The sequence below is a fragment of the Hyla sarda genome, chromosome 6 (genome assembly GCF_029499605.1).
Source record: "Hyla sarda isolate aHylSar1 chromosome 6, aHylSar1.hap1, whole genome shotgun sequence".
Lineage (NCBI taxonomy): Eukaryota > Metazoa > Chordata > Amphibia > Anura > Hylidae > Hyla > Hyla sarda.
In genome coordinates this window covers 241,005,716-241,023,448 of record NC_079194.1, presented here as the reverse complement: position 1 = coordinate 241,023,448, position 17,733 = coordinate 241,005,716, and the positions used below count along the sequence as shown (strand labels likewise).

Here is a 17,733-nt window from a genome sequence, read left to right as displayed (position 1 = left end):
CCGGGAGGAGACCAAATTCACTGTATTAACTGCAGCAGGGAACAGAACAGAGTCACCTAGTGGCCGTTTTTCTATTACATTTTAAACATAATTATGTTGATCATTTTGAAAGGAAGTGAATGGGAAAGTGTCTGCTAATTACACAAGGAACACTATATGAAAAGTTTTATTTGGTGACAGATACTCTTTAAGTTGTAATATCACACACAACCTAAGGACAGGTGTGGTGCCGTTTTGGAAGGATGTTGCTCTGTTTTTCTATTCCTAGCCAACTCCTTCTGCCTCACCAATGTACTCAGAAAAATCAGCAATACTGTAGCTATACCCTTATGTTTAAGATGCTTTGCATAGTACAAGAATTAGGCTGGGTTCACACTACGATTTGTAACTACGGTTACCGTATATGGCTGGGAGGAGGGGGGCGGGGCTTAATCGCTATACTCAGCCGTATAGGGGAACCGTATTTAATGTATGTCTATGAGCCGACCAGGGTGAACCGCAGCCTCCGGTCAGCTGCTTTTTCGGCCGTATGCGGTTTCCCGACCGCAGTCAAAAACGTGGTCGACCGCGTTTTTGCCTACGGATGGGAAACCGCATACGGCCGAAAAAGCAGTCGACCGGAGGCTGCGGTTCACTGTGGTCGGCTCATAGACATGCATTAAATACGGTTCCCCTATACGGCTGAGTGCGGGTGCCGCGATTAAGCCCCGCCCCCCTCCTCCCAGCCGTATACGGGAACCGTAGTTACAAATCGTAGTGTGGAACCAGCATTATGCTCCCCCCCCCCCCCCCCCCCAAAAAAAAAAAAAAAAAAAGCTGCAGCACCTATGGTTTTCATTGCAAACAGAGGGAAAATATAAATATACATGTCTCTTTTATTGAAAAGACGTTTTGACAGCAAAGATAAAGAAACATGGACTATAAATGGCCCCACACCCTCCGATGTAGCTATAGGAGCTCTGGGGATATAAATTACATATTATGTTGCATAAGATTTGGCATTCAGAAGTGTGGTGAGGTAGGTGACTGTCACTATAGGACACCATATTGGTCCACCCAACTATCTAAAAACAGATATAACTAAACTAAGAAATTCTAAAAATATCATTACATTTTGGCTAAACATTGTCAAGCAGTGATGCCAGAAGTACAATACATGACTGCCGAGGCCACCGATTGGCTGCAATGGTCATGTGTCAGCCACAAGTATACAGACCAGACCGCCCCCTACAGCATCTGAGCTGCATGTTCGCAAGATCAAAAAGGGTGAGCAAATGTTATTTCATGACACTTTAAAAGTATTGTCCAGGAATAGAAAAACATTTCTGCTTTCTTCAAGAAACAGCACCACACCTGCTCCATTAAAGTGAATGGGTCTGAGCTGCAATACCACATATAAACTGTGGACAGGACTGGCACTGTTTTTGGAAGAAAGCAGCCATGGATTTTCTAATCTCGGACAACTGCTCTTTAAAAAGGATCCCAACTACGGCAACTCCGTTCTCAGACGCTAAAGCGAGCTGTATACAAAAATACTGGAAGTCAAATAGACTCACATTGCAATACACTTGCCGGAAATCCTATGGATAGGCACTACAATTCCATATGGCACTTGCTAAGGTGACAGAGAATGGAGTTTCCAGAACGTGGAGATGGGATCTTTTCGTGTGGATATTACAATGTTAACCATTTAATAAGTGTGTCAAAGAAACAACGGGTCAGGTATGTTGAAATTCAGCTTGTGTGATCCATAAAGGAGTAGTGTAGTAGAATATAACTTATCCCCTATCTGAAGGACAGGGGGTAAGTTATAGATCGCGGGGAGGTCCGATCTACTTACTGTACAGAGCTGCGGCAGTTCGCAGGAAGCACCGCGCCGTCCCCAGCAGGAAGCAGAGGCAGACACGCCCCCTCCATGTATCTCTATGGGATACATGGAGGGGGCGTGTCGGCTATGTTATACATGGAGGGGGCGTGTCGGCCGCCGTGTCATGTGCGGACTGAACACCCCCTTCCTGCGGACTTCTGCAGCCCCGTACAGGAGATCGCGGGGGGCCCAGCGGTTGGACCCCCTGCGATCTATACCTTATCCCCTATCCTTCAGATTCTACTACAGTATTCCTTTAAGCATTAGATGCTGTCACATGACTAATCTTTATAGGGTCTCCTGACCCTTTCTGACACAGACTTTGGGAAGAAGGATCATGCAAGCTGGATTTCAGAGCTTTATCAGACGTGACCTTTTAGGTTTTTTTTGCTGGTATATTTCTTAATACTGCAAAGCACTGGTGTAATCATAAGTATACAAGATTTTGTAGTCATGTTCTCAACACCTTCATAAAATCTACAATTAAGTAAAAAAAAACTTTGTAAATACATTGCTCTAGGCCAAACTTGTAGCTTGTTGGAGTCAGCAAGCTCAGCTAATATAACAGCTTATCTGAGCTGTAATGTGATGCATTTGTACAATTACTCACCTTCTAACATAAGTTATGACCGGATGTTAAGCTCTATTTACACCACCACTAGTCTCTGTTTTTCCCCAAAAGCCAAAAGACTCTTGGAAGTTTCCAAACGAATCTATCAAAGCTGTCAAGGCTCCAATAATAAATTAAGCCAATACAATAATGGAAATGGGGCTTAAGGATGCATTTACACACAGCAGATCCGCAATAGCGGCTATTATAACTTCCCATTCACTGTATAATCTTTGTGTGAATACACCCTAAGATTATGTCCAAAATTAACCCACACAGATTTTCACAAATGTGCGATATGGATATGTGTTTTCATCTACATCATGGTCAGTCCCAATCTGCCTGCAAGTATAATTACCCAAAAAGAAAGCAACATAGTGTTCTATTATGTACAACAAATTTAGAAAGAAAGACATGGGCGCACAGTTTAAGGCCATGTTCACACAGTCGCTGTGCTACGCTAAAGAGGGCTTCGCCGCTCACTCCGTCGAAAGGACAGGAGTTGAGCAGAGAGTAACAGAAACTATGGCCCAGATTTATCAAACTGTTTGAGAGAAAAACTGGAGTGATTTTCCCACAGCGACCAATCACAGCTCAGGTTTCACTTTACCAGAGCTTGTTACCTGAGCTGTGATTGGTTGCTGTGGGAAAATAACTCCACTTTTTCTCTCACACAGCTTGATAAATCTGGGCCTATATGTTTGATTTTTTTCCACTCAACTCCCCTAAAATACCAGACATATGATGAACCCCATTCAAGTCAATGGTATCAGCCTGGACCCGGCGGTGTCAGTTGTGCTCTGACCTGTTTAGGGTCTGATGAGCACAAAAATAAATAAATAAATTAAAAAAAAGAGCTGAGCTGAAGGGACCCTGTCCGGGTCAGGGCACAACGGCAGTGTGAACCTAGCCTTATATATTGATCCATTGCTTAGCAGCCATTTACTTTAGGGACCAACCTAGATCAGGTGACTGTGAAGAGGCAAGTGGGATTATATAGTTATTTCAAAATGTATCCTAACCTGACGTTACTTAACAAAACTGTGCAGAGAAGCAATAGATCAACGTATGGCATGTGGATGCGCAGCCGTGTCTTTCTTTCTATGCACATAGTCTTAGGCTATGTTCACATGGTGGAAGCCCGACAACACAGTGCCGGCAGAACATGCTGACACTAGGACTGCTTGGAAATGTGCCGTCTCAGAGGGCAGTGCATTTCCATGCGGACTCCGCACAAAGAATAAACATGACTTTCCTTTCTGGAGAAGCCGGAGACATTGGTGGATTCTTCTGCAGAATTCCGTATGGAAATTCTGTGGTGTGAACATGGTCTTAGGCTGGGTCCACATGTAGTTTAGACTGCAACTGGCAGCAGCAAAATCCACCAAAGAATAAAGTGCTTATCCCCATGTCCACACAAATCCACAGATAAAATTCTCACATAAAAACATTTCTAACACATATGAATTTGGTGTAAGCCAAATATGCCGCATAAAGGCTGAACTAGTTCTAAGTGAACTGGAAGCAATTTATCAGGAATTATATAAAATGCTATTTACATACAAATTGTCAGGTTTTATGTGGAAACTTTGGGTCTCTAAAGATTTATCATAATATGTTTAAAGTGCCTGGATCCTCTTCAGATTTCATATTATGCCAAAGACCCCTCCCCGCATGTGGGTCACTGGGTGTCTGTACATAATCAGTGTCTTTCATAGAAAAGGGTTAACCAAATCATCACGTGCTGGCCCGTGACACAAGGTAATAGAGAATGAAGAAGAGTCCGACTAGACCAGCTGACACATAGCACAAGAGCTTGCGATTGTCCCTCCCGGAACGAGCCATTCCTGTGAATCGTTTCACGCTGCCGCTCAGAAGACCGGTCACACTCATAAAGTCCGAGTCCTAAAGGAGGAGAAAAATGTAATAGTAATGTACAAGCATGTACTATAGTAATAGTATGTGCAAAATCTATACACAGGCAGTAAAGAAGCACACCAGTTTTTGGGGGAGGTTTTTCCATGTCATGCACACTCCCCACCATTAGTATTTCAGCCCCATTTGTATTATTCCAGCAGAGCTGCATCCACTATAACTTGGTCATGTGATCACCAGCCTGACTGTCACAGAGTTACTGTGCTTAAACTGGAGTGATTTTACCACAGCGACCAATCACAGCTCAGCTTTCACTTTACCAGAGCTTGTTAGCTGAGCTGTGATTGGTTGCTGTGGAAAAAAAACACTCCAGTTTTTCTCTCACACAGTTTGATAAATCTGGGCCAATGTGTTTCAGAGAAGGTCAGTCCTGGGTCATATGACATCCTGTAACCTACAGGATTATCACCATTTAGAAAAAATTGTAGCAACAACAGCCAAAATACTGTACAATTATGTGAAAAACGAAGTACAAATTCAACATGTTAAAGCTTAAAGGGGTACCCCACCCCTGGACATCTTATCCCCTATCCAAAGGATGGGGGATAAGATGTCTGATCGCGGGGGTCCTGCTGCTGGGGACCCCCGCGATCTCCCTGCTGCATACAGCATTTGTTTAGAGCGTCGGTTGCAGCTCCCCAGGCCCGTGACGTCACAGCCTCGCCCCCTCAATGCAAGTCTATGGGAGGGGACGTCACACCCCCTCCCATAGACTTGCATTGAGGGGGCATGGCCGTGACCTCACGAGCCTCCATCCCATCCGACACTGAGCAAAGTTCACTCCGTGCACCAGATGTCTGGGGTGCCACAGCAGAGATCGCGGCGGAACCCCTGCAATCAGACATCTTATCCCCCATCCTTTGGATAGGGGACAAGATGTCTAGGGGCGGAGTATCCCTTTAAAGATTCAAATCTTCAAAAATCACCTCTATTGTGATTATACGTCAAATCACTTTCACCTAATGGCAATATTTCTCTAAAAAATGCAATTTAAATAAAAAACACAAATAAAAAAAGCTGCACATAATGTGAACTGAACATTACCCACTTATGAGTCTAATGAGTTTATCAGGAGTCTAATTAGAAGACCAGTTGCAACAATCAAATGCCAAAGCCAGAGGAGTCATGGGAAATAAAGCAATGAATTTGGAAACAAACATGACACTAATCTTATACCTGCTACATCAGCTAAGCACAAGGCATATAAAAGAACCTGTACATTATTCTCTAATAATAGCCTGTGCTGCTCTATACAGTGGTCCCTCAACATACGATGGTAATTCATTCCAAATGAACCATCGTATGTTGAGGGATCCGTGCAATAAATATAGGACATCACCGCTGCCCTGGATGTCGCCGTCCATCGCTGTCGCCGCGTCCCCGGGGAACGTCTCTGTTGCCTGGGAGCGTCGTTCCTCATCGCCGCCATCACATCACGACGTGATGACGGCGATGCAGGGGATCCCGGAGATGACATCCTGGAGCACCGCGGACAGGTGAGTGACCATCACCGGAGCTTACGGGGCACTGTTTATATGATGGCCCCGACATACAGAAGCATCGTATGTTAGTGCTGCCTTCAACATGTCGGGGCCATCGTAGGTTGGGGGGTCACTGTAATGCTTCTTTAATGCTTTTATAAATGTATAAATTTATTTTGTGCCTCTGACTTCCAGCAGTCATATCTTTTTATTGGTAGTACATAGTCTATATATGTATGTATATAGTGAGTCACATGTGCGCGGCAGCTTCATTCATAAAAAAAAAAAGGCTCTGTTCTGGAGATTGTGGGGGTCCTAGTGGTCACACTTAGTGGTCACACTTATGCCTTGTGGATAGGGGGGACAAAAAAAAATGTACTCAAAATACCCCTTTTAGAAATGCAGGAAAAAGTGCTGCAGATTGTGATGTGACGTATCAGTGCAGCAGCTCTGACACCCATTGCGCCCCCTGCTTTCCACCTTCTGCCTGAGCTGCCACAGCATCCAGCTACCGGCCCCTGGCTTTCCTCACTCCTGGCTGTTGTGCCCTGAAGTCTGCATGGCTCCCACTGATTATTCATGGTATGTGTCACTTCTTTTTCGAATGGTACCACATAAACCATTGAAATCATAAGATTTATTTTAGATAAAACCAAATGGATCTTGATTTGGAAATATCTTGACCAAAGCCCCTATCTGTTAAGTACATCACTAGTAAGATAGTCAGTCTATAGCAGAACCTTACCATTCCATCCAGATAATTGTTATGGTCGTCCGCCTCTCTGTCAATGTCCAGTGCAAGCTGCAGGAAAACAGAAGCATCTTATCAGTGTGGAATTAACATTATGTAGAATATTAACCCCTTAAGGACGAAGGGGTTACAGGTACACCCTTGCATCCTGGTACTTAAAAACCACCTGATGCCCAGCATTAACCCTTTAGACGCCACAATCAAAGTGGATTGCGGTGTCTAAATGCGGGAGTTAACGGTGTCGGTTAGCTCAGCAGAGCATCCGCGGCAAAATCGTGATGTCCCGATCAGCCGAGTGGACGGAGGGTTAATTCACTTTTATTAAAAGGAATCTGTCACCAGTGTCACCTGCACTAACTAAAGGTGACACTGATGACAACGGTACTTAACTTGTCCCGTTCCTTGGCGGGGATCTCTGGTAATTTCCTCCGTTATCTTCAGCTCCGGGCACCGGGCTTGGGGCACGGGCGGAGCTTAGTGACGTCACCGCTGCTGCTCTCTGCTGGGCCCCGCTGCTAGGCAACAGCAGCTGTTACGTCACTAAGTTCTGTTCATGCCCCAAGCCCTTCCCTAAAAAAAAAAAGTTTGAATCACCCCCCCCTTTCCATTTTTAAATAAAATAATGTAATCCAAAATAAACAATCATATGTGGTACCGCTGCGTGCATAAAGGTCCAATTAAAATATAAGGTTAAACAGCACAGTCGATGGCATACACATAAAAAAAATTCCAAAATTGCGCATGTTTTGGTCACTTCATATACCAAAAAAAAAAAATGAATAAAAAGCTATCAAAAAGTCCCATCAAAACAAAAATGGTACCGATAAAAACTACAGATCACGGCGCAAAAAATAAGCCCTCACACATTCCTGTATACAGAAAAATAAAAACATTGCAAGGGTCATAAGATGACACTTTTAAGCATACTCATGTTAAGCATACGCATGTAGTAATAATTTTTTTTAAGTAGTAAAATAAATCTACATAAATTGGGTATTCTTGTGATCATATGGATCTACAGAATAAAGATAAGTTGTCAGTTTTACCAAAAAGTGCACTGCGTAGAAACGAAAGCCCTCAAAATTTACTAAATAGTTTTAAAAAAAATCAATTTCCCCCCACAAATTTTTTTTTTTGTTTCGCTGTAGATTTTGTTATGAAATGATTGATATCATTAAAAAGTATAAAAACCCTTATATGGGTCTGTAGGTGCAAAATTGAAAGTGTTTTGTTTTTTCCTCCTAACCTTATAAAAATCACATGTGCAAAAACTAACATGGGCTTGGTCCTTAAGGGGTTAATTACGTTTTAGTGTAAAATTGTACATAAGTCAAGAGTGACGCAGTTATTGCGATGTTATTGTTATTTCCACCCCTGTGAGGCTGGGAAGGGAATGAGGTGCTGCCAGGTAGTAGGTCATCTGCCAACCAACACCTGACGTCTCCAGCATCTTCAGGGGTAATGGCCCTGGTCCTGTAGGACTGCAGAGAACTAGCTGTAGTAGACCATGCTGGACATGCTTGTCACCGTTTGCATGTCCTGTATTCATTGCACTTACCGATTTCAGCCGTGTCACTTTGGTGGAGAGATCATCTGTGAGGCGTTTATTCTCCGCATCGAGCATCTCATCCACTGCTCCTGAACTGGAACCTGTGGACACAGAAAAGATTGAGATAAAATGAGTTTTAGTACGACCACTAGACGAGGCTTCAGCTGGCCATAAATATTATCCATTTCTTATGATAATTTAGTAGGGATCTGTTGACAATGAGACATCTATGATGAGAACACAGGGGGTCAGAGTTTCTGTATGAGTCCCCCCAGACTACAGGTAATCATTACTGCCCCTGGTATGACTGACATCATCGATCCATTACCATTATACCTGGGCATGGAGATCTGTATCCTCCTGAGGCCATTATACCTGGGCATGGAGATCTGTATCCTCCTGAGGCCATTATACCTGGGCATGGAGATCTGTATCCTCCTGAGGCCATTATACCTGGGCATGGAGATCTGTATCCTCCTGTAGCCATTATACCTGGGCATGGAGATCTGTATCCTCCCGAGGCCATTATACCTGGGCATGGAGATCTGTATCCTCCCGAGGCCATTATACCTGGGCATGGAGATCTGTATCCTCCCGAGGCCATTATACCTGGGCATGGAGATCTGTATCCTCCTGAGACCATTATACCTGGGTATGGAGATCTGTATCCTCCTGAGGCCATTATACCTGGGCATGGAGATCTGTATCCTCCTGAGGCCATTATACCTGGGCATGGAGATCTGTATCCTCCTGAGGCCATTATACCTGGGCATGGAGATCTGTATCCTCCTGAGGCCATTATACCTGGGCATGGAGATCTGTATCCTCCTGAGGCCATTATACCTGGGCATGGAGATCTGTATCCTCCTGAAGCCATTATACCTGGGCATGGAGATCTGTATCCTCCTGAGGCCATTATACCTGGGCATGGAGATCTGTATCCTCCTGAGACCATTATACCTGGGCATGGAGAGCTGTATCCTCCTGAGGCCATTATACCTGGGCATGGAGACCTGTATCCTCCTGAGGCCATTATACCTGGGCATGGAGACCTGTATCCTCCTGAGGCCATTATACCTGGGCATGGAGATCTGTATCCTCCTGAGGCCATTATACCTGGGCATGGAGATCTGTATCCTCCTGAGGCCATTATACCTGGGCATGGAGATCTGTATCCTCCTGAGGCCATTATACCTGGGCATGGAGATCTGTATCCTCCTGTAACCATTATACCTGAGCATGGAGATCTGTATCCTCCTGAGGCCATTATACCTGGGCATGGAGATCTGTATCCTCCTGAGGCCATTATACCTGGGCATGGAGATCTGTATCCTCCTGAGGCCATTATACCTGGGCATGGAGACCTGTATCCTCCTGAGGCCATTATACCTGGGCATGGAGATCTGTATCCTCCTGAGGCCATTATACCTGGGCATGGAGATCTGTATCCTCCTAAGGCCATTATACCTGGGCATGGAGATCTGTATCCTCCTGAGGCCATTATACCTGGGCATGGAGATCTGTATCCTCCTGAGGCCATTATACCTGGGCATGGAGATCTGTATCCTCCTGTAGCCATTATACCTGGGCATGGAGATCTGTATCCTCCTGAGCCATTATACCTGGGCATGGAGATCTGTATCCTCCTGAGGCCATTATACCTGGGCATGGAGATCTGTATCCTCCTGAGCCATTATACCTGGGCATGGAGATCTGTATCCTCCTGAGGCCATTATACCTGGGCATGGAGATCTGTATCCTCCTGAGGCCATTATACCTGGGCATGGAGATCTGTATCCTCCTGAGGCCATTATACCTGGGCATGGAGATCTGTATCCTCCTGAGGCCATTATACCTGGGCATGGAGATCTGTATCCTCCTGAGGCCATTATACCTGGGCATGGAGACCTGTATCCTCCTGAGGCCATTATACCTGGGCATGGAGATCTGTATCCTCCTGAGACCATTATACCTGGGCATGGAGATCTGTATCCTCCTGAGGCCATTATACCTGGGCATGGAGACCTGTATCCTCCTGAGGCCATTATACCTGGGCATGGAGACCTGTATCCTCCTGAGGCCATTATACCTGGGCATGGAGATCTGTATCCTCCTGAGCCATTATACCTGGGCATGGAGATCTGTATCCTCCTGAGGCCATTATACCTGGGCATGGAGATCTGTATCCTCCTGTAGCCATTAAACCAGGGCCTTCAGATTGTTTATCACCTCTCTATGGGAGCACCAAAGATAGCAAAGCACTCAGCTATCTTTTGCACTCCCATAGGCACCAAACTGAGTGGCAGGCGAGTATGTGCACTACCACTCCATTCAAATCTAGAGAGAGGGAGGAAGGCGCCTCATGTGCGGGATCAGCAGATCTTGTTAGTGGGGGTGGGGGACGGTAATTCCCAAGCCGCTTACCAAAGTTAGTTGTGCGCCCACACACAACAAGGTAAAATAGAAGAAATATAAAAGAAGGTCCACTGCAGCCCTCCTGGGTAGAAGTAAAATCAAAACCGAATGACCATAAATTCAGGAGTTCGTCCGGCGCAGAGAGGAACCATCAGGAAGCCAAGTAACATCAATAGATTTATTAAATGCAACGCGTTTCGCTGCGCATGCGCAGCGAAACGCGTTGCATTTAATAAATCTATTGATTTTACTTGGCTTCCTGGTGGTTCCTCTCTGCGCCGGACGAACTCCTGAATTTATGGTCATTCGGTTTTGATTTTACTCCATTCAAATGGGAAACTCCGTTTCTCAAGATTGTGGGGAATTCTGGCAGTCAGACCCCCGGCGATCATTTATCCTGTGGCAAGAGGATAAGTGTTTATGGTGGAATCTATGAATTAATAAACTATGTGCTAGGTAGAATGCTGCAACCTCACAGACACATCAATGACAGGAGGCGGTCTCATGAACACCCCAGTCACACACCAATGATATCTAAGGCATGTCATTCATCCATCTCTACCAGCCTCCTCTTACATTTGGATGCTTTGTATGGCTGAGCGTGCATGTGTTGTGAATGTGCTGCCAACCACCTCTGGTGGTTTAGGTCTCTTAAGATAAAAAGGATGGGGACTATCTTTTTTTTTTTTTTTTGTTCCCACCAGCCGAGGAATATGTTGAAAAACACTCGGGGGCAGATCCAGAGTCTAGTCTCGGGAGGGGCACTATCGGAATATTTTGTGTTGGCGGACAGAAAAGTGTTGCTTACGGAACGTACAGGTACGTAATTCCGCCAGGTAGGTAGTACCCCATGTAGGTAATGCTCCCAGTAGGTAGTGGCCCCTAGTAGGTCATGTCCCCCAGCTAGGTAGTGGCCCCTAGTAGGTCATGTCCCCCAGCTAGGTAGTGGCCCCTAGTAGGTCATGTCCCCCAGCTAGGTAGTGGCCCCTAGTAGGTCATGTCCCCCAGCTAGGTAGTGGCCCCTAGTAGGTCATGTCCCCCAGCTAGGTAGTGGCCCCTAGTAGGTCATGTCCCCCAGCTAGGTAGTGGCCCCTAGTAGGTCATGTCCCCCAGCTAGGTAGTGGCCCCTAGTAGGTCATGTCCCCCAGCTAGGTAGTGGCCCCTAGTAGGTCATGTCCCCCAGCTAGGTATATTTCCAGATTGCTGTCCCCTGTGTGAAAACCCCTATACAAGTGATGTAAACCCACCTATTAGCTTCGTAGTTAGTCCCCATATTAGTTAGGCAGGAAGGTAGTAGATAGTCCCCCACATTAGTTAGGCAGGAAGGTAGTAGATAGTCCCCCATATTAGTTAGGCAGGAAGGTAGTAGATAGTCCCCCACATTAGTTAGGCAGGAAGGTAGTAGATAGTCCCCCACATTAGTTAGGCAGGAAGGTAGTAGATAGTCCCCCACATTAGTTAGGCATAATTGCCCGTTGTCCTCCCCCTGGATCCACCACTGAACACACTCCTGATGTAAACCTCCAGCATAAGCTTCTGTATACATGACACCCTTAGGCTTTCCAGATAAAGAAAACTATATCCTTCTGTGCCGGATACCTGTGTACATGTAAGTGCAGTGGACTATATCTTACAGTAAAGAAAATATGCCAACACATACCAGCATGGTGTACAATAACAGCACACTTTTTATGGTATTAGTCAGGTCTATTGGGTCCTATAACAAAAGTCTGTGGAGGAATAGCCGCTGGTAAAGCAATTCACTGAGCTACGGGACAGACAGTCTCTTAAAGGGGTACTCCGGTGGAAAACTTTTTTTTTTTTTTTTTTTATCAACTGGTGCCAGAAAATTAAACAGATTTGTAAATTACTTCTATTTAAAAATCTTAATGCTTCCAGTACTTATTAACTGCTGAATACTACAGAGGAAATTATTTTCTTTTTGGAACACAGAGCTCTCTGCTGACATCACGAGCACAGTGCTCTCTGCTGACATCTCTGTCCATTTTAAGATTGGGAGAAAATCCCCATAGAAAACATATGCTGCTCTGGACAGTTCTTAAAAAGGACAGAGATGTCAGCAGAGAGCACTGTGCTCCAAAAAGAAAAGAATTTCCTCTGTAGTATTCAGCAGCTAATAAATACTGGAAGGATTAAGATTGTTTATTAGAAGTAATTTACAAATCTGTTTAACTTTCTGGTACCAGTTGATAAAAAAAAATTAATAAAAAAATAAAAAAAAAAAGTTTTCCACCGTAGTACCCCTTTAAGCAGTGCGGCGTGCACTTAATGAGCTCCCGATCCCACGGGTACTCCATCCAGCTAGAGAAAAGGTAATCTCAGGTAAAAAAGAAGATAAGAAAGACCAGGGGCACTCACAGTTACGGTGATCAGGTTCTGCTTCTTTATTTAAACGTTGCAGTTAAAAGCATGGTCCTGAAGAAGTGCTGGGAGCGGCACGAAATAGCTATCGTTGCTACACACTCTGCCTGGCGTCCCGCTGGACCATGCTTTTAAAAGGGTACTGGAAATTATAATTTTTTTTTTTCTCAACTGGGACCAGAAAGTTAAACAGATTTGAAAATGACTTCTATTAAAAAATCTTAATCCTTCCAGTACTTATCAGCTGCTGTATGCTCCACAGGAAGTTCTTTTCTTTTAGAATTTCCTTTCTTTCTGACTACAGTGCTCTCTGCCGACACCTCTGTCCATAGCAGGAGAGGTTTGCCATGGGGATTTGCTCCTACTCTGGACAGTTCCTGACATGGACAGAGGTGTCAGCAGAGAGCACTGTGGTCAGACAGAAAGGAAATTCAAAAAGTAAAGAACTTCCTCTGTAGTATACAGCAGCTGATAAGTATTGGACGGATTAAGATTTTAAAATAGCAGTCATTTACATTTAATCTGTATAACTTTCTGGTATCAGTTGATTAAAAAAAAATATATATATTTTCCAGGGGAGTACCCCTTTAACTGTACCGTTTAAATAAAGAGACTCTGGCTCCAATAAATGTGTACCCAGTGACTTGGAAACCTTATAGTCCAAACAAGGTTCCTACTGCTGATGCAAAACTACAACTCCCAGCATGCCCGGACAGCCAAAGGCTGTCCGGGCATGCTGGGAGTTGTAGTTTTGCAACACCCTAGCTGGGGAACACTAATCTACACAAACAATATTCAGTGCCAGCTATGTTCATCACCAGTGTATACATCACGAACCTCTACCCCAGTCCGCCATCTTTGCTTCCTTCCGATAAGTGAGCTGGCAGGATCTGCGGCATCACATGACCAGCCCCTCATTTGACGTCACGCACGGAATGCGGAAACCACGCCCCTTACGGAAATGAACGCGTCACGTTGCCATAGTTTTACTAATGAGGTGGCTTTCCGTAATAACTCGCTGCTTCCCCTGCTGGTCATTCCGGGAATAGACCTCAATGATTGCAAATGACAAAACTATGACAAAAAAAAACTTCAGAATACACCAATATCTGAGAGTTTTTGCCTCAGTTTAATATCTATATCCCAAGAAAAAAAGAAAGAAAAAAGGAAAAAATCAGCAGTGCCCATTAAACAGTTCTTTTAAATTGTTCTATACAGTCTCCTCATGCAATTAAAGGTGGCATGCTGTGCCCACAGAATGGCCTTGGGTGCCCAATAAATAAACAGTATCATAGGGTAGCATGGTGTAGAGATCATACGATGTAAGGGTAGGGTGACCACATTTCCTAACTGCCATTCAGGGACACTTATTTTCACAAGTGCATTTCGTGAAACTTATACGTGAGACTGGCAAAAACAACGGCGTCGTGGAACATTTTTTTCCTAAAACGCTATGTTGACAACTGGGTGTTGAAACTGAGAATGGCGACACCCGATGGTCAATCGATTGCAAAAAAATAAATAAATTTAAAAAAAAGGAAAAAAACTGAGGAAATTCAAAATACAGAAAATATATTCCAGAATTATATTTACTAAGAACAGCCGAAAGATAGGACAGGTCCCCTACGCTAAATACTGTTTCTCTAAATCAGTGTTTCCCAACCAGGGTTCCCCAGCTGTTGCAAAACTACATCTCCCAGCATGCCCGGACAGCCTTCGGCTGTCCGGGCATGCTGGGAGATGTAGTTTTGCAACAGCTGGAGGCACCCTGGTTGGGAAACACTGCTCTAGATCATACATAAAACTGAATTCACAAGCCAATATCCATGGCCGGAGGAGAGACTTGTCCGTTTCCGTCTCCCCATAGAGTCTTAGTGACCTAGCCCCCTTACCTGTGTGTAGTAAATAAACTATTATAACAGAGTCCTGTTACCTTGTCATTTCTAACGCCACATTTACCATGATGTTGGTGACTGCTCGGTATTATTAAAGGGGTACTCCAGTGAAAACCTTTTTTCTTTTAAATCAACTGGTGCCAGAAAGTTAAACAGATTTGTAAATTACTTCTATTAAAAAATCTTAATCCTTCCTGTACATATTAGCTGCTGAATACTACGGAGGAAATTCTTTTCTTTTTGGAATGCTCTCTGATGACATCACAAGCACAGTTCTCTCTGCTGATGTTATAATAATAATAATAATAATAATAAGTCTTTATTTATTGTTGTCCTTAGTGGGATTCAAACCTAAGGCCCCAGCACTGTAAGGCAGCAGTGCTAACCACTAAGCCACCCTTAGCATACATCTGCTATGCACGGTTGCTAAAATGGACAGAGATGTCAGCAGAAAGCACTGTGCTCGTGATGTCATCAGTGTTCCAAAAAGAAAGGAATTTCCTCTGTAGCATTCAGCAGCTAATAAGTACTGGAAGGATTAAGATTTTTTAATAGAAGTAATTTACAAATATGTTTAACTTTCTGGCACCAGTTGATTTAAAAGAAAAAAGGTTTTCACCGGAGTACCCCTTTAAGGCACTGTCTTTAGTGTCACCTTTAGTACAACCAGGTATGACAGGCAGGGTCACAGTGACCACAGGGCACAGCCACCAGTGCAGCTTTGGGCTACAGGCGACTGCAGTGACTGGCCAACCCAGATGTTAAGTTGCAGTAAGCACCTGTTCACACAGACATGAGGGAGCAGTCCCATTAATATGCACTAATGACACATCACAAATGAATGCAGCTCTAGGATCACACATGCCAGATGGGAGCTGCAGCCCCGCCACCCCGGCTCATCATACCCACCACACACACTGTAACGCACGATCATGTCACTGTGTCTGTGCCCAGGCAGGGGACGTGTGCCATCTGACTGCCCCTCACACACTCACTGCGCAGGTTGTCGACCAGCTCGGAGTGGCTGGCTCCCCCCTAACTTCCAGGCCATGACTGCACAGAGATCCCCGCTCCGGCTGACGTCACCGTCGTCACGTGACTCGGCTGTGCACACTGGACAGTACTATGCGATGCCGATCTGATTCGGCGATCGCATAGTATAAGGAATCTGTCACAGCACAGCAGCGGTCAACTCGGCGGACGGCGGCTCACGGGCTCAGATCATTCTACGACACTGCATTGTCCCGGAATGGGGGTGACCGGGACCCGGGACAGACTCTCCAAATGCGGGACTGTCCCAGGGCGATCCGGGACACGTGGTCACCCTATGTAAGGGCGGAAAACACAAGTAATATTAAGTACACTGATAGGGCTGTGTTCACATCTACTTTGGAAGCTCCCTTGTTTAATCCAGTCAGGGAGCAGGCGGACAGCCCAAAAGGACCCTATTGACTTTTATGGGGTCTGTCAGGTTTCCGGCATGATGTCCATTATTTTACTGGACTTAAAGGGGTAGTCCAGTGGTGAAAAACTTCTCCCCTATCCTAAGGATAGGGGATAAGTTTGAGATCGTGGGGGGTCCAACTGCTGAGGCCCCCTGCGATCTCTCTGTACGGGGGCCAGGCTCTCCAGCCAGATAAGGGGTGTCGACCTCTGCACGAAGCGGCAGCCGACACGCCCCCTCAATACATCTCTATGGCAGAGCCGGAGATTGCCGAAGGCAGCGCTTCGGCTCTGCCATAGAGTTGCATTGAGGGGGCGTGTCGGCCGCCGCTTCGTGCGGGCTGTTGGGGCTCCATACAGGAGATCGCAGGGTGCCCCAGCGGTCGGACCCCCCCGCAATCTCAAACTTATCCCCTATCCTTAGGATAGGGGATAAGTTGTTCACCACTGGATTCACCACTGGACTACTCCTTTAACTTGATAAAAAAAAAAAAAATGAGTTCTTGCAATGATTTTATGCTCGTCTGGTCACATGCTGTCCTTATACTCATATCCCATCCTCAAATTCTCATTCCAACATCATATCCCATCCTCATACTCAAATCCATACCTCATATCCCATCCTTATATCCCCACCTCATATCCCGTCCTCATACTCATATCCCATCCTCATATTACCTTCTAATACTCACATCCCATCCTCATATGCCGACCTCATACTCATATCCCATCCCAACTTCATATCCCATCCTCCATATTCACATCCTGACATCATATCAGATCCTCATACTCCAATCCATACCACATATCCCTTCCTTATATCCCCACCTCATCCTCATATTCCATCCTCATATTCACATCCTGACATCATATCCCATCCTCATATTGCTTTCTAATACTCATAAACCGTCCTCATACTCATATCCCATCTTCATATTCACATCCTGACCTCATATCCCATCCTCATACTCAAATCCGTACCTCATATCCCATCCTTATATCCCCACCTCATATCCTGTCCTCATATTCACATCCTGACCTCATATCCCATCCTCATACTCAAATCCGTACCTCATATCCCATCCTTATATCCCCACCTCATATCCCGTCCTCATATTCACATCCTGACATCATATCCCATCCTCACACTCAAATCCATACCTCATATCCCATCCTCATATCCCATCCTCATATTCACATCCTGACATCATATCCCATCCTCATATTCACATCCTGACATCATATTCCATCCTCATATTGCTTTCTAATACTCATATCCCATCCTCATCCTCCTATTCAGACCTCATATCTCGACTTCATATCGGGTCCTTATACTCATATCCTTTTCTCAGGTAAAAAAAAAAAAGAGCTGCAATGAAGAGATTGTGATTAAAGATCCTAGAAT

General features: G+C 44.9%; 1 protein-coding gene across 1 annotated transcript; it reads right to left on the bottom strand.

Annotated features, from left to right (window-relative positions):
• Nucleotides 1-857: 857 nt before the first annotated feature.
• On the bottom strand, nucleotides 858-13,933 carry BET1L (Bet1 golgi vesicular membrane trafficking protein like). Its single transcript, XM_056526811.1, has 4 exons — nucleotides 13,828-13,933; nucleotides 8,203-8,294; nucleotides 6,639-6,695; nucleotides 858-4,382 (listed from the first exon to the last, which is right to left on the bottom strand). Exons 1-4 carry the CDS (start codon nucleotides 13,844-13,846, stop codon nucleotides 4,215-4,217), a joined length of 336 nt encoding a protein of 111 aa, XP_056382786.1. The 5' UTR covers nucleotides 13,847-13,933; the 3' UTR covers nucleotides 858-4,214.
• Nucleotides 13,934-17,733: the final 3,800 nt, after the last annotated feature.

Excerpts from the sequence above, each read along its gene's own strand:
- BET1L (XM_056526811.1), bottom strand. Across the intron at positions 6,696-8,202 it reads AAGTGACACGGCTGAAATCG|CTTGCACTGGACATTGACAG; the intron begins GTAAGTGCAATG and ends GTTTTCCTGCAG. Across the intron at positions 4,383-6,638 it reads ACAATTATCTGGATGGAATG|GACTCGGACTTTATGAGTGT; the intron begins GTAAGGTTCTGC and ends CTCCTCCTTTAG.